Genomic DNA, 12427 nt, shown 5'->3' on the forward strand with positions numbered 1-12427 from the left:
TTTGAGACGGAGTCTCGCTCTGTCGCCCAGGCTGGAGTGCAGTGGCCGGATCTCAGCTCACTGCAAGCTCCGCCTCCCGGGTTTACGCCATTCTCCTGCCTCAGCCTCCCGAGTAGCTGGGACTACAGGCGCCCGCCACCTCGCCCGGCTAGTTTTTTGTATTTTTTAGTAGAGACGGGGTTTCACCGTGTTAGCCAGGATGGTCTCGATCTCCTGACCTCGTGATCCGCCCGTCTTGGCCTCCCAAAGTGCTGGGATTACAGGCTTGAGCCACCGCGCCCGGCCTGTCTTCACTGATTTCTAACATATACTGCAGTTTCTCACACACAGCAGGAACTTATTAAGTTTTTACTTAATGAACAAGTGTCATTGTTATTTATTTGTTTTAGGTTTCTTGTCATTATTTAAAGACAGATTTGAAGCAAGAATTATGAATCATCTTTGTACTTCCTACAATGCCTAGCATGACATCTAACACAAAGTACAGTACTGAATAAATCACTTATTGAGGAAATAAATTTCTCCATCTTATGCTGCTTCATCGGCAGGTGAGAAATCCCTCCCCACTCTCCTGTGGACACTGCACCTAGAGGGAAAGATATTACAACCAAGTGGAACTTTGCCTCTGGCTTTTTGAATTATTTCTCTACCTTTCCATAGTTACTTTAAATCTGGACTCCCCACTTTCTCATTCTGCATCATAACATGTTCTCCGAAAGTCAAGTATCTCAAAGCTACCTTAGCTTTGGAAATTCAGCCTTCACTATTGGATAGGATGCCATGTGAAAATATTGTCAGTTGTCCAGTCACATACTAACTGGATTGGGGTCAGGGGAAAGGTTGATAAAAATAATTCTAAAGCTAATTGACAAAATAAAGATATACAAACATCTGCACAAATTCTGAAAAATAAGAGTACTGTGAGGATTCTATCAAAATACCTGACATTGAAATATAAGGTAAAGATAAAATCTCTAAAATACCTTGGCTTATAGGCAAGCATAGACAGAATAGAACAGAACAGAGCATCAAGGAAATATGCAAGAAAATACGCATATATGGTATATTATGACATTGGCATTCAAATCAATGGGGAAACTCTATGAATCATTCAATAAATAGTGATAGGACAAATGGATTATAACTTGGAAAAACTAAAGTTAGATTTCTATCTTATGCTTTCACCAAAATATTTCTTGGATATTCTAGGTCCTCCTATATATCTGTTGAAGGATATTCATTAGAAAATTCTGTGTAATCCTAAAACAAAACAATAGCTTGAAAATAATCCAATGTCTACCAATTTATGGTACATTCATAGAATTCAATACCACACAGTTGTTGAAAATAATTCAGAAGATCTATACATGCTGATGAGAAAATGTTCAAGTCATACTTTTAGATAATAAAAATGAGTTACAGAAAAAAAATACAGAGAGAATCCTTTGAAAGAGAGAGAGAGAGTGCACACATGTGTGTGTGTAAGAGTGCATTCATAAACACATTTTTTGGAAGGATATACAAAAATCGAACAATGGTTACCTCCGAGGACTATGAATGGAGGGAGAAAGGAAGACAAGTTTTTAGTCTTGACTTTATACCTTTCATTGCTTTCTGAATGTATTACCTACAGCAGGTAACTTTTATGATAGAAATTTAACAGAATAAGATAAAACAATCGCCATAGCAAAGAAAGGAAAAGGGAAGAAAGACAAATGCAGAAGGACGAGAAAGAGAAAAAAATATGTACTAACTTTCAGGTTTTAATATATTTGCAGGATAATTACTAGTTTATACAAAACCTGATTACATTTCTAGCCAAGTTTCTAGTACTATCAACCAGGAATTCACACAGTCTTAGTCCTGAAAGGGTTTTGCATTAGTTAGTGCAATTGCTCCATTCTACAGATGAGCAGACTGGGACTCTGACATCACAGTGACAGTATCCTCTTTTAGACAGACTCACATTAACGCACTGAAACATCAGCCTCAAAATATACACAGAAGCAAAGACAAGGGTCCAAAACAGGATGAAGCAGAAGAAACAAAGAGAGGTGTCCATTGTTGAGCTACTCTGAGGTGCCAGGCATGATGAACATGTAGGATGCAGTACTTCAGGGAGGTGGGGCAGGGCCTGGCTGCAGTGACCCAGGCTTACCTTGTAGTGGCTGAGGGCATTTTCTATGGTCAGTTCATGATGAGACACGTGTTCAGGGGACACCAGGCATTCCACACATAGAAGAAGTCTGCTCTCCTCACAGAATCTGCACACCCTCTTCTGGTGGTTGGGGCAGATATAGCCTGTCCCGAGCACCTCCTCAGAACAGGGCTTCCGGCAGAGGGGGCAGCAGAAGACCCCAGAGGCTGAGGCCTTCTCCACGTGCTGTGTCAGGCACACTCGACAGAAGAGATGTCCGCAGTTGGTGCTCACGGCCTCCTTCAGTCTCTCCTGGCAGATGGGGCAGACATCCTCCTCCTGGTTGTCCTTATGCAAAGGTATCATGGCCTTATTCCTACCCTGTCAGCCTCCTGTCTACAGGGCCTCCTTCTTCACTGGTCTTCGGAAAGCCTGTCACCCTCAACAGTCCCAGATAAGAAGGCCCAGCCGGAAGGAGGCAGCCCTGTAGCAGCCTGGAGGACAGGACACAGCCTCCAAGTTCAGGCAATTGCCCGCTCTCCATCAAGGGTGCCGTGACATAGACCACACAAACCACAATTCTGCACGAGTTTCAGAAATAGCTCATCAGCTTTGACATGGACCCTGCGGTTTCCTTGTATTTATTAAACTTGAAATTATTTTTCATACACCTAGAGGAAGCAAGTGATTCAATAACCAATTCTGTTTTCCTCTTGAGAGCTTTCAATGAATATTTTCACAGGCCCAAATTAAAAGGGCAAGGTATCACTATCATGGCCAAAAGCCAGACCATGATAAATTTACAATGTGAGTCTCCACTGACTTGCCATCAGTAGAGAGAGTTTGGCGTGAGCTTGGACTGTTTTCTCCTACACTGTCACACCAGGTGGCTCACTGCTGCCCATTATTAACACCAATCATTACAGCAGCATCTCCATCAGCTGGTCATTCTCCCAACCAGCATCCCTCCCAGGGTCATATAGATTCCACACTGAAAGAATGAGAAAGAAAACAGGACACAGAACAGATCAGAGACTTATATAATGTTTGAAGCCACTTTGTTCCTTCCTGTCAAATCACCACCAAAGATGACCCAAAGAAGGAAGTCCCCCGCCACTTGCCACTTCCCTTAGATACTGGGGATTCACTCTCATTCTCTCATGCCGCACCTCTTGCCTAGACCCACTCCTGAAAAGCTTTCTTAGTATCCTACCTCAATTTCTCCTGCTACAATTTCGGATCATTTTCTCTGGCTGCAGACCTGGAGAGATGGCCAGCAGGTGAGTGGTTCTTAAATCGTGCCAGTCATACGTGTTCACATGTCAGTAAATCTCAGGGCGGGGGGTGGAAAGACACGCTTTCCTAGAAACACTGAATTACCAGGAAAATTACCTAGGGTAGCTGGAAGGTGAGATGGACTTTGACTGGCACAGGGCGTGGCTTGTTTGCTCACAGGGAGGAGGAAGGTCTTGGGCCTTTGACGTCGATATGACAGGAACTGAGACTCAACTAAGAGTGGACATCCTAGAACCCTAGTTATGGAACCCCAGGATCCAGGTGTCACAGAACAATGGCACCCACTCGAGATGCTGGAACATCAACTGCCCACCCCATTGTCTAAGTTCCCTCCAGTCAGGCTAGTCTTGGCATTGAGTTTGAGGGAGCCCCCAAGGGGTGCCACTAACAAGGGCTGTCACTTGAAACTTTTAAGGGTTAAAGATGCTTGTGGAAAACCTCATTTCAGAGCCTCCTCCCTCAATCCCACTTTGCCACTGTTTGCTGTGGGTTGTGTGATTTTATACATATATATAAAAGACTATAAAATTAGTCTTGGCACACAGCTCCTAAAACCCTTGAACAGGTGATCCTTAACTTATGATGGGGTTACATTCCATGAATTCACTGAAGTCAGAAATATTGCAAGGTGAAAGTGTACTCAATACCCCCATCATTGTAAAGTCAAAAATTTTAAGTTGAATCATCCTAGGCCGGGCGCGGTGGCTCAAGCCTGTAATCCCAGCACTTTGGGAGGCCGAGACGGGCGGATCACGAGGTCGGGAGATCGAGACCATCCTGGCTAACACGGTGAAACCCCGTCTCTACTAAAAATACAAAAAACTAGCTGGCCGAGGTGGCGGGCGCCTGTAGTCCCAGCTACTGGCTGAAGGCTGAGGCAGGAGAATGGCGTAAACCCGGGAGGCGGAGCTTGCAGTGAGCTGAGATCCGGCCACTGCACTCCAGCCTGGGCGACAGAGCGAGATTCCGTCTCAACAAAAAAAAAAAAAAAAAAAAAAAAAAAAAAAAAAAAGAGAATCATCCTAATTCCATATGCACCTCAACTTACCACACAGTTATGTTCCAATGAATGTATCTTTTATTATTCATAATAAGTCCTTTTCAACAATACCAGAGTTTATGCTAATGAGGACTCTTGGAGGAAGAATGGGGGCTGGTTGGCAGAAGAACCATGTGATTAGAGGGTGGGAACTTTCTTTCTTTTTTTTTGAGACAGAGTTTCACTCTTGTTGCCCAAGCTGGAGTGCAATGGCACTATCTCAGCTCACCGAAACCTCTGCCTCCCAGGTTCAAGCAATTCTCCTGCCTCAACCTCCCAAGTAGCTGGGATTACAGGTGTACACCACTATGCCCAGCTAATATTTTGTATTTTTATTAAAGACGGAGTTTCACCATGTTGGCCAGGCTGGTCTCGAACTCCTGACCTCAGGTGATCTGCCTGCCTCGCCCTCCCAAAATGCTGGGATTACAGGCGTGAGCCACCACACCTGGCCAGCTGGAACTTTCAGTCTCACCTCTGACCTGTGGGGAGGGGAGAGGAGCCCAGGGTCTGAGTTAATCACCAACAGCCAGTAATTTGATCAATCATACCTACATAATGGAACCTCTGTAAGACCCTAAACAAAGAGGTTTGGAGAGATTCCAGGTTGGTGAGCGGATCCACATGCTGGGAGGGTGGCACATCCCACACTCCACCCAGGACAGAAGCTCCTGTGCTGAGGATCCTCCCAGACTTTGCCCTTCATCTGGCTGTGAAATCACCATGATCCTGGTGATTTCAAAGACTATGTACATGATCATTTAACACCAAGGCCTTTCGGTTCCTTGTCCTACTCACATCCAATGACCTTTGCTTTTGCCACCCACCCTAGTGGCCACTCTCTTGACCTTGTCAGGATTCAGATTTCATCACCTCAAATGACAAATCGAGGCATTGTACTCACTTATAGTTCTCTTCCTAAGCCATTTCCAGCAACGTCTGTTTTTTAACCTTCAATCCTTGACCCCTCCACAATCTACGTTCCTGTCATACCTCATGAAATAATATAAGAAACAAAAATGTGGACAGATTAAGTAAACTGCCCAAGGCCACAGTGGTGTAAACATAGAGTTAGGCTTCAGATCTGGGTGTCTCTCATCCCAGCCCATGGGCTTCATTACCATAAAATGTCATCTCTCTATATATACCTTTTCTTGTTCTTAGAAAGAATTCAGTAAAAGTTTGATAAATGGATGGGTTAGTGGACAGATAAACAGATAGATTGATAATTAGATGTATGGATAGACAGATGAAGAAATAGCACTTTGTACCAACTTATAGTACTGATCATATATTAACTTCTTCTCGTTACTTAGGTACTTTTCTTGATTTTCCTACTGGCTTATTGAGCAACTTGAACGCAGAAATCCACTGTATTTAACTAGCAGTAGTAGCTTGAGAATGTTTCAAATGTAGAAACCATAAAAGGAAAGAAAGATAAATTCAGCCATATTAAAAAAGACTTGCACAGGGGAAAAAACCGTAAGTGCAATGTCAAGAGACAAATGACCAAATACAAATGAAAGAAGAAAAATATTTACAACTACCATCAAAATCAGAGGCCTAATTACCCTTTACATAGAGCGCTTACAAATAAGAATTTATCAACTACCAATAAGAAAATTGGGCAGAGGTATCTCAGCAGACATTTCATAGAAAAAGAAATACCAAATGTCTCTAAAGTATATTAAAAGATACTCAGTCTCACTCTCATGAAGAAAATACAAATTAAAATAACACTGGCATACTATTTTTCCCTATCAGATTGACAGAAATCCAAACGTTTGGTAACACAGTGTTGGTAAGTGTGTGAGGAAATAGGCACTCCCATATACTGCTGATGGGAATGCCAATTAGTACTCCTCCTTTAGAGGAGTAGGGATTTGAGAATTTCCTCCAAGATTACAAGTGTACATTCTCTTTGAGCCAGCAATTCTGATGTTAGAAATTTTACATATATACTCATGCATATGTGAAATGATATATGCATATAAACATTGCATCAATGTTTTAGAAACATTTGCTTCAAATTTTAGAAACAAACCAAATGTTCGTCAATGGAAGTTAAGTTAAATAAACTAGCTACATTCATACAATAGAACACTGTGCAGCCATTCGTAGGGGATGGGGTGAGGAAGGGAACTTTTGCTATTGGAATAATCTCCAACATAAATTGATAATTAAAAAAAAAAAAGCTTGGCCAGGCACGGTGGCTCACGCCTGTAATCCCAACACTTTGGGAGGCCGAGGCGGGTGGATCATGAGGTCAGGAGATCAAGACCATCCTGGCTAACATAGTGAAACCCGTCTGCACTAAAAATACAGAAATTAGCTGGGTGTGATGGCGGGCACCTGTAGTCCCAGCTACTCAGGAGGCTGCAGCAGGAGAATGGCATGAACCCGGGAGGCAGAGCTTGCAGTGAGCAGAGATTGTGCCACTGCACCCCAGCCTGGGCGACAGAGCCAGACTCTGTCTAAAAAAAAAAAAAAAGAGCTTGATGGTGCCCATCTCATATCAGCCAGGAACAAAGCAACCCCTTATTTATCCCAGCTTGGCTTCTGGTCTATGCCCATACCTGGTTTATGCTTTGGACACATAGATTACTGATTTTAAAAAACAAAAATAAATTTAAAATAAGGTACAGAACAGTGTGTATAATATGCCATTATTTGCACAGATTGGGGAAAATAAATACATTCTTATTTGCTTTTATGCAAAGAACATCTCTGGAAGAATACATCAATAAACTAGTAAAGGTTGTTTCTGGAGAGAGAAACTAGATGTCTGGAAACCCAGGGCAAGAGGGAGACTTTTCCCTGTGTTTTAAAAATTTTGAGCCGTAAGTGTGCCATCTATCTAAACAATTACCTATATTTAAAAATGTTTAAGAAGAGGAGGTGAGAATGAAAGGAATTCTGGACTAGACAAAGAATCTGGATTATGGTCCTAATTGTGGAGATTTGTAGCTTCATGTTCAGGGACAGCCACAACTTCCGCCTCCTTTACAGGAAAGTGGACGAAATGTCATAGCTGGAAATGGATGTGCTTCGTAAACTACAAACTAATGCGCAAGTGTCAGGGTCCTTATTTCCCTGAGTCAGCCTATTCAGCTTAGCTCCTTGAATATATTAGGTGCTCAGTAACTGTTTTAAAGGAGTGATCTTATCGAACTTCTCCTGCTTTAAAAATACTGGAGCCAAGAGTGAGGTGATTTTTGTCTTCTCCCTCTCCTTTATGACTCTTAATTGCCTCTGTTTTGACATTTCCCAGCAGAAAAGACCTACCTCCTACCTCTTTCTCACAGCTGCTCCAAACCCTTCACATCAGTGGAAGCCCAGCTCAAGTCCAAGTTTCCTGAATGAAACTTTAGTAACAAGTCAGTCTTCATTCTGATTAATGGGGGCTGAGACCTAACCCGCAGGTTGCTTGCCAAGCTGTGGGCTCTGACTCAGAGCAGCAGTGGCCCCAAGGAAGTGAACGGATCCGTCCTAATTTGCCCAAAGGTGTCAGAGGGGCCTGCAGGTTCTACGTGGATCTCTCTTTCCTAAATCACTGTCTCATTTATTACCATTTGATTTTTGCCAACTTCCCTGGCTTTGGCTCATATTTAGCTCCGTGAGGGATAGGACTATGTCTTTCTGGCTTTCCATACTCTCCTATACCTAGCCCACGGCTGGGCACCTTAAACCACTCTCTAAGGGTCTCCAACTAAGTCCTAAACTCAAATCCCAGCGATATTTTCTCGGTTCACATCCAAACTGATGACTCAAACGTTAGATCGTCGGCAGTCCCCTCCTTAAAATTCTCCTCTCCACTGGCTCCTGGGTTCCCTCTCACTTATTTGATCATCCATAAAAGGAGATCTAGTGCAGCGAGGTGGAGCTACGTGGACTTCACAGGCAGAGTGGCCGGATTCAGATTCCCATTGTACCGATGCGCAGTTGTTAGCACTATGCGTATCCTGTAACCTCCCTGAGGCCCGAGGCCATCCTAGTATTGATATCCCTATTGAGTTTAAACTTCTGTGCATTCTTAAATGTTCCATCACCACCTCAAGTTCAATGTACCTTCTAATTATTCTTGCCTGGATTATCTGCCACCCTCCCCAGAACAGGCAATGGACAGGGTCATTCAGTTGTTTTCGGCAGCTGTCTCTTGGTGGGCAGCAGGTGGCGCTGTCTTTCAAGACAGGACACAGCTTCTCTTCACCTCCGGAAGTTGGAGCATTGTTGCCAAGACTCCAGGGCACTGGGATATTTCTTTTTTTAAATGGTGGCCTAAAAACTGGTAGCGTAATTCCTCAGGGCAAGAAACATCCGGCTGTGGAAAGCTAGTCATGAAATATGTAGATTGGAGATGGAAGGAGAGAGAAGGGAAGGGGAACATAAAACTGTGTAAGAGGAAGAGGGGTGGCCCAGGAGAGAGACAGAGCCTGCGGGGCTGCAGAAGACAGGCAACCAAGGAGGAAAGTTTACCAGTGAGAAATGTCTTGGGCAGAAATAGCGAAGGAATGTTTAAGAAAGGAAATGACTAATATTGGACCTTAAGTTGTCTGCTCTGAGATTGTGTCCTCTGATGAAACCTGTCCTGCAACCCAGCACTCAATACCTTTTATCCCTAGACTTCCAGGAAACAAGCAGTCAATCTGTCATGCACGGTGACTTGAGTGAGAGGAAATTTGGAGAAATCACAGGAAAGGTGCTATGCTCTATGTTTGATGATGCAGTTCTCAGAAAAACAGGGTTGGGTAGGAGCAGGGGTTCAAGATCTGAGATTCAGGAGGCATGGGGGACTCCGCAGAGCCCTTGGGAGCTGCTGGTGAAAGCAACAGGTTATTGGTGGAAACCTCTGAATTCCACCCAATGGCGTGGAGGAAACAACCTCCAATACAGCATGACCTCACTTATACTCAGAGTGTAAAAAAGTTAACTTGTAGAAGCAGACAGTATTAATACAACTGTGGTTACCAAAGTCTGGTTGTTAAGGAATCCTTATTTCAAGCCCTACAAAACAGCTGCTCGTGAGAAGCACAGCCAGATGGACCAGTATGGACATTTTAGATGGCGAGGTTGTAGAAAGCAATGAATCTACCCCAAAGTGGAATGCGTATGAGGGGCTGGCTTATGGTAAACACTTAACTGGACACACCTATTTCAACAAAAGGATAGGGTTACACAATCAGCCACTTCCCTGTAATAGGGGAATTTATGAGCTTCCAACTCCAAACTGAGGCACAGGGAAGAATCAAAAAGGGGTAAGCAAATGCAGAGAGTGGTGTTTGGTGAGACAGACAGTAAGACTCAGAATGAAGTGGGACTGCAGTGGAGAGACTTCAGGGACAATCCTGTTGCAGTCGTGAAGTGTGCAGAGGAAGCTCTGCCATTAAGTCCATCCCTTGCACTGGCCCTTTCCAGACCCTGGAATTCCAAGCAATGTGTTCAATATGGTCATGCTAAGTGTTTTGTAAACTTTGCAAAAGTAGGCCGGGTGTGGTGGCTCACGCCTGTAATCCCAGCACTTTGGGAGGCTGAGGCGAGTGGATCACCAGGTCAGGAGATCGAGACCATCCTGGCAAACATGGTGAAAGCCCGTCTCTACTAAAAATACAAAAAAAATTAGCCAGGCGTGGTGGCAGGCGCCTGTAGTCCCAGCTACTTGGGAGGCTGAGACAGGAGAATGGTGTGAACCAGGGAGGCAGAGCTTGCAATGAGCAGAGATCTCGCCACTGCACTCCTGCCTGAGCAACAGAGCGAGACTCCATCTCAAAAAAAAAAAAAAAAAAAATTTGTGGAAGTAACATATTTTAATCACAGTTAGGATTACTGTCTCCTTCTGTGCCAACTTCCCTCTGTCACAGTTTCTCTTGTATCAGGTAGAATTTGGGGGATCTAGCTAAGGGGAAATTAAGTTGGGATTACATTGTTTGAGCTTACTAGGACATGTGGTTCATAAGCATTTCCATGTATAGTCAAGTTATTGCTACCTGTCTCAGTGTAGAAGTGGCTTATAAGAAGCACCACCCACTGAGATAACTCACCTGACATCAGAGACTAAAGTGAAAGGTCAGAGATCTGTCAAAATAAGAATGTATGTTGTGACATGAGGCACCAGAAGTCTGTGGACAGTGAAGCCAATAAATCCTTTTAACCCCTAGATGTAAAAAATTATAAGCGTAGTACTCAGTCTCATCAAAGTCTAGTCAAAATGGAAGTTCTCTTCTTTAGGAATATACCTAACAATTATACATATACAATTATACATACATCATGAAATAAAATGATCTCTTACATATTTGCACATGAAATTAATAGAAGTTATTCTGACATCAAAAAGGGAATTGGAAAAAGAAAAAAAAGTTTGGTTCCAGCCAAAACCAGCAACTTATTGAAGGGAAGGGATACATTTTAAATAGAATAGATGCCTAGATTGTTTGACAATCACTTGATGAAGAATGAACTGCATAAACACATTAAAACTTTAAAAAATTGTTGTTTAGGCATAGACAAACAATTTCATACTACAACTTTACAACAAGGACTTAACAAAAAACAGGCCAATGACTTTTAGCAACTTAAAAGAGTATTTAAGATTAGTCACTGCCCAAGAAAACTTGAAATGCCCTGAAATCTCAGGCTTACATAGGAAACTCTTCACAGAGGCTTCTCCAAAATTAATAGCACTAAAAATTTGCATATTATTAACAATAACGATTGTGAAATGGACATTAACTTTTCTAAACTTTCAATGAAATCTTTTTGTGCTTAACTATGCCAGACGAAATACCAAATTATTCATTCTCACCCAGGAAAATATATTAGAAAAGTGTTGTCAAATGAAGAGGGAATCAAAAAATATAAAGGGGAAAATATAGGGGTGGTTCAAGCAGTTATTAGAACTTTTTTTTGGATTTTTTGATGTTTGTGATATGTCAGTTTTTAAACATTTATCATTTGCTGTCACCGCTTTTCCTCATTCTAAGTCATATTTGCATTTATTCTTAATTTTGTCAAATTTTGTATCCTTTTTCTTTCTTTCTTTTTTTTTTTTTTTTTGAGACAGAGTCTTGCTCTGTCGCCAGGCCTGAGAACAGTGGCACGATCTTGGCTCACTGCCTCACTGCAACCTCCGCCTCCCTGGTTCAAAGGATTCTCCCGGCTCAGCCGCCCTAGTAGCTGGGATTACAGCCACGCGCCACTGCCCGGCTAATTTTTTGTATTTTTAGTAGAGGCGGGGTTTCACCATGTTGGCAAAGATGGTCTCGATCTCCTGACCTCGTGATCCACCCATTTCGGCCACCCAAAGTACTGGGATTACAGGCGTGAGCCACCGCGCCCGGCTGTATCCTTTTTCTTGAAAAGGTCCAACACCATGTAAGCTTTCAAGCCCCACAAACCTGTCCATCTCCCTGCCCCAAGAGTTCTCCGGCCCAGACAGGCTCCCCAGATAGGGCCGGTTTCCAACAGAAGCCCTAAGGAGAGCTGAACTGGAAAACAAGTCTCTTAGTAGCGCTGGTCCTATGTGTCAGGGCTCAGTGGATAGAGGAGGAACAGGTGAGCAGCAGGGCCCCTGCCCAGTGCCCAGCGGTCAGTTCCCTTGGAAGCTCTGCTGAAAGTTCGTAACCGTCCCGAGGGGCTGCGGCTCCGGGGCTTAGGCCGTTTTGAGTTCCCATCTTTGCGGCGGCTCCAGAATTCCAGGGGGCAAGGCTTGCGCTCTGTCGTTTGCAGAAAACCGTTGCCAACCGGCATCTGGGCCCTCGGGTGTTTCCAGCCCCACCTCCTCCCAGCCTTTCTTGTAACTAACCTGATCGAATGTGTGAGTTGGGGTTTCTTTTAAAAGCCCACCTCAACTGAAATTGGGCCAGTATAATCAGGATTCCCGCTCCCCCTATCTTCACCCCAATCGGTTGCTTTTCAAATACAGCTTTTCTAAAACGCCGCCAGTCACCCGGGCATGG

At 43.5% G+C, this 12427-nt stretch overlaps 1 protein-coding gene across 4 annotated transcripts in view; it reads right to left on the minus strand.

Annotated features, from left to right (window-relative positions):
- TRIM40 (tripartite motif containing 40) overlaps window positions 1-12226 on the minus strand; it is a 21162-nt gene extending 8936 nt beyond the window's left edge. For 2 of the 4 annotated variants that reach the window (XM_017862939.1, XM_017862936.1), the window contains exons 1-2: window positions 3351-3618; window positions 2159-2808 (exon numbers count right to left, since the gene is read on the minus strand). In XM_017862939.1, the coding sequence (XP_017718428.1) occupies window positions 2159-2503 (345 nt within the window). In that variant the 5' untranslated portion in view covers window positions 2504-2808; window positions 3351-3618. Of the gene's footprint in view, window positions 1-2158; window positions 2809-3350; window positions 3619-11866 lie in introns of those variants that run through there. The other 2 variants (XM_017862937.1, XM_017862938.1) reach the window with 2 other exon arrangements.
- Window positions 12227-12427: the final 201 nt, after the last annotated feature.

The sequence above is a fragment of the Rhinopithecus bieti genome, unplaced genomic scaffold (genome assembly GCF_001698545.2).
Source record: "Rhinopithecus bieti isolate Rb0 unplaced genomic scaffold, ASM169854v2 scaffold_64503, whole genome shotgun sequence".
Taxonomy (NCBI): domain Eukaryota; kingdom Metazoa; phylum Chordata; class Mammalia; order Primates; family Cercopithecidae; genus Rhinopithecus; species Rhinopithecus bieti.